The following is a 2,356-nucleotide window of genomic DNA, read 5'->3' as shown; positions in this document are numbered from 1 at the left end:
CTTAAGTCTAATTTGGAAAACCATGCGGCTCCTTTCAGTTGATCAAACAAATCATTGATCCGTGACAAAAGATATTTATTTTTGATAGTCAGCTTATTTAGTTCACGATAGTCGATACATAGTCGCATGATGTCATCTTTCTTCTTCACAAACAATAACGGTGCACCCCATAGGGATATACTAGGTCTTATATACCTCTATCCAGAAGATCTTGTAATTGCATTGACAATTCCTTCATTTCAACCGGTGCCATCCGATATGGAGCTTTTGAAACTGGTTCCGTACCTGGTGCTAAATCGATAGTAAACTCAATTTCTTGATCTGGCGGTAATCCTGGAAGTTCATCTGGAAAAATGTTAGAAAATTCACATATAACTGGAATATCTTCTATCTTGGGACTTTCTTTTTCGGTATCCAATACATAAGCTATATACACTTCACATCCTTGTCATAGAAATCGTTTGGTCTGCATTATTGTCAGGAATTTCTTTCATTATTTCTCGCCTCTAAACTTTACCATTGCATTTTCTGCAGTTCATAATTTCACTTTCTTATTTGCACAATCGATCTGAGCATTATGACAGGCTAACCAATCCATTCCTAAAATAACATCAAACTCTTCTAACTTAAAAGGAATCAAGTCCACAGAGAAATGATGTCCGACTATATTGATATCACACTCGGGATATACTCGATCTACAGGAACTTGGTCGTTATTCGCTAATTTTATAATTAACTTCTCGCCCAACCGTTGAATTTCACAACATATCTTATCAATAAATTCTTCAGAAATAAAAAATCTTGTAGCTCCAGAATCAATCAATATTTATGCATTTACTGAATTCACAGGAAGCGTACCTGCAATCACACTAACACTCTACACAGCTTCTTTCATTGTTATGTTAAAAGTTCTCATTGTAGGCTGATTATACTGTGGTGGTGGAGGTAGTTCCAATACTTTCGGAACACTAGCGGCCATAGCTGGTCCTCTGCAATCCCTGACAACATGTCCTTTCTTTCCACACTGGAAACAAATAACCTCTGTTCTACCTGCTGGACATTCGTTAGAGTAGTTCCCTTTCTGTTTGCATCTAAAGCATGTCATATTTGCTTTGATACAGACGCCCTTATGTTTCTGACCACATGTTTTTCCGCATGGTAGTAGGGGTCAGATAATTCCTTGCTGGTTGGGAGCTTGGAAACGATTACCTGCTCTCTGATTGCCTTGTCCTGTCCTTTTGAAATTCATATTTTTCCAGGCTTGGAATCCCGACTTCCTGTTGAAAGGCTCTGAAAATTTCCTTGTCTCTTTTCCTTTTGGGACATTTCACTTTCCCCTTCAATAATCATAGCTTTTTAAACCAAGACGGTATAAGTTGCCAATGCAAAAACCGCAACTCGGCTACGAATCCATGGCTGTAATCCATGTTGGAATCTCTTGTCCTGTTGCTCTTCAGTATCAACCTGCTTCGGAACAAACCTAGCCAACTCAGTAAACTTAGCTTCGTATTTAGTCACCGACATATTCCCTTTCTTTAGTTCCAAGAACTTGATTTCCATCTGGTTCTTCATATAGCGAGGAAAATAATTCTCCAAAAATAATTCCGTAAACCTATCCCAGGTCACAATATCTTCATCCTCTAAAGCTTTCCTGGATTCCCACTAGTAATTTGCTTCCCCTTTCAGGAAGTAGCTGGAAAAATCAGTTTTATGCTCCTCTCCAACTTTCACGAGTGTAAACGCTTTCTCCATTTCTTTCAACCAAGCCTTAGCCTTAGTAGGATCCGTTGTACCCTCAAACTCTGGAGGCTTAACTGAATGAAACTGCTTAAAGGTAACAACAGGGACAACTGATGGTATCTGAGGTTCAGGACGAGGTGGATGTTGTAACATTTGTTGCTGAATCTGTTGTTGTTGTTGTTGCTGCTCTGCTGCTGCATCATTACCACCCGTTGTTGCATTAGATGGAACATTTGGTTCATAGTATCATTATTCTGACCCTCAGAGTTGCTGTTGGAGGTTTCAGTTCTGGTCTTTCTTTTTGGTGCCATTTTTCTGATAATAAAACAATGATTCTTTTTAATGATTTACTAAACAGTTGATAATAGATAAAGAAATAATTTTCTTGTATTAAAACATGAAATTTAAACAATGGATAATGGAAAACAATTAGACTAATAATAAAACAAGAAATTTAAATGATTTGGAATTGAAACAATCAGTAAAAATCATTTTATAATTTGAAATGAAAATGGTGGTACACTGTTTTAAATTAAACAAAATTTAAAATATAGAACTGTAAAATGATAAAATAAATGTAAATGCTGTAAAGACTGGAATTTAAATAAATGAAAAG

The 2,356-nt window shown here is 36.5% G+C and overlaps 1 protein-coding gene across 1 annotated transcript; it reads right to left on the bottom strand.

The window, feature by feature from the left end:
• Positions 1-877: 877 nt before the first annotated feature.
• LOC141665522 (uncharacterized) lies at positions 878-1,572 on the bottom strand. The gene is made up of 3 exons (XM_074471507.1): positions 1,381-1,572; positions 1,210-1,337; positions 878-1,091 (listed from the first exon to the last, which is right to left on the bottom strand). Exons 1-3 carry the CDS (start codon positions 1,570-1,572, stop codon positions 878-880), a joined length of 534 nt encoding a protein of 177 aa, XP_074327608.1.
• Between the last annotated feature and the right edge of the window lie 784 nt (positions 1,573-2,356).

This window comes from Apium graveolens, chromosome 6, assembly GCF_009905375.1.
Source record: "Apium graveolens cultivar Ventura chromosome 6, ASM990537v1, whole genome shotgun sequence".
In the NCBI taxonomy this organism is placed as follows: Eukaryota; Viridiplantae; Streptophyta; class Magnoliopsida; order Apiales; family Apiaceae; genus Apium; species Apium graveolens.
The sequence above is the reverse complement of the archived record's forward strand: the minus strand, read 5'-3'. Positions and strand labels throughout refer to the sequence as shown.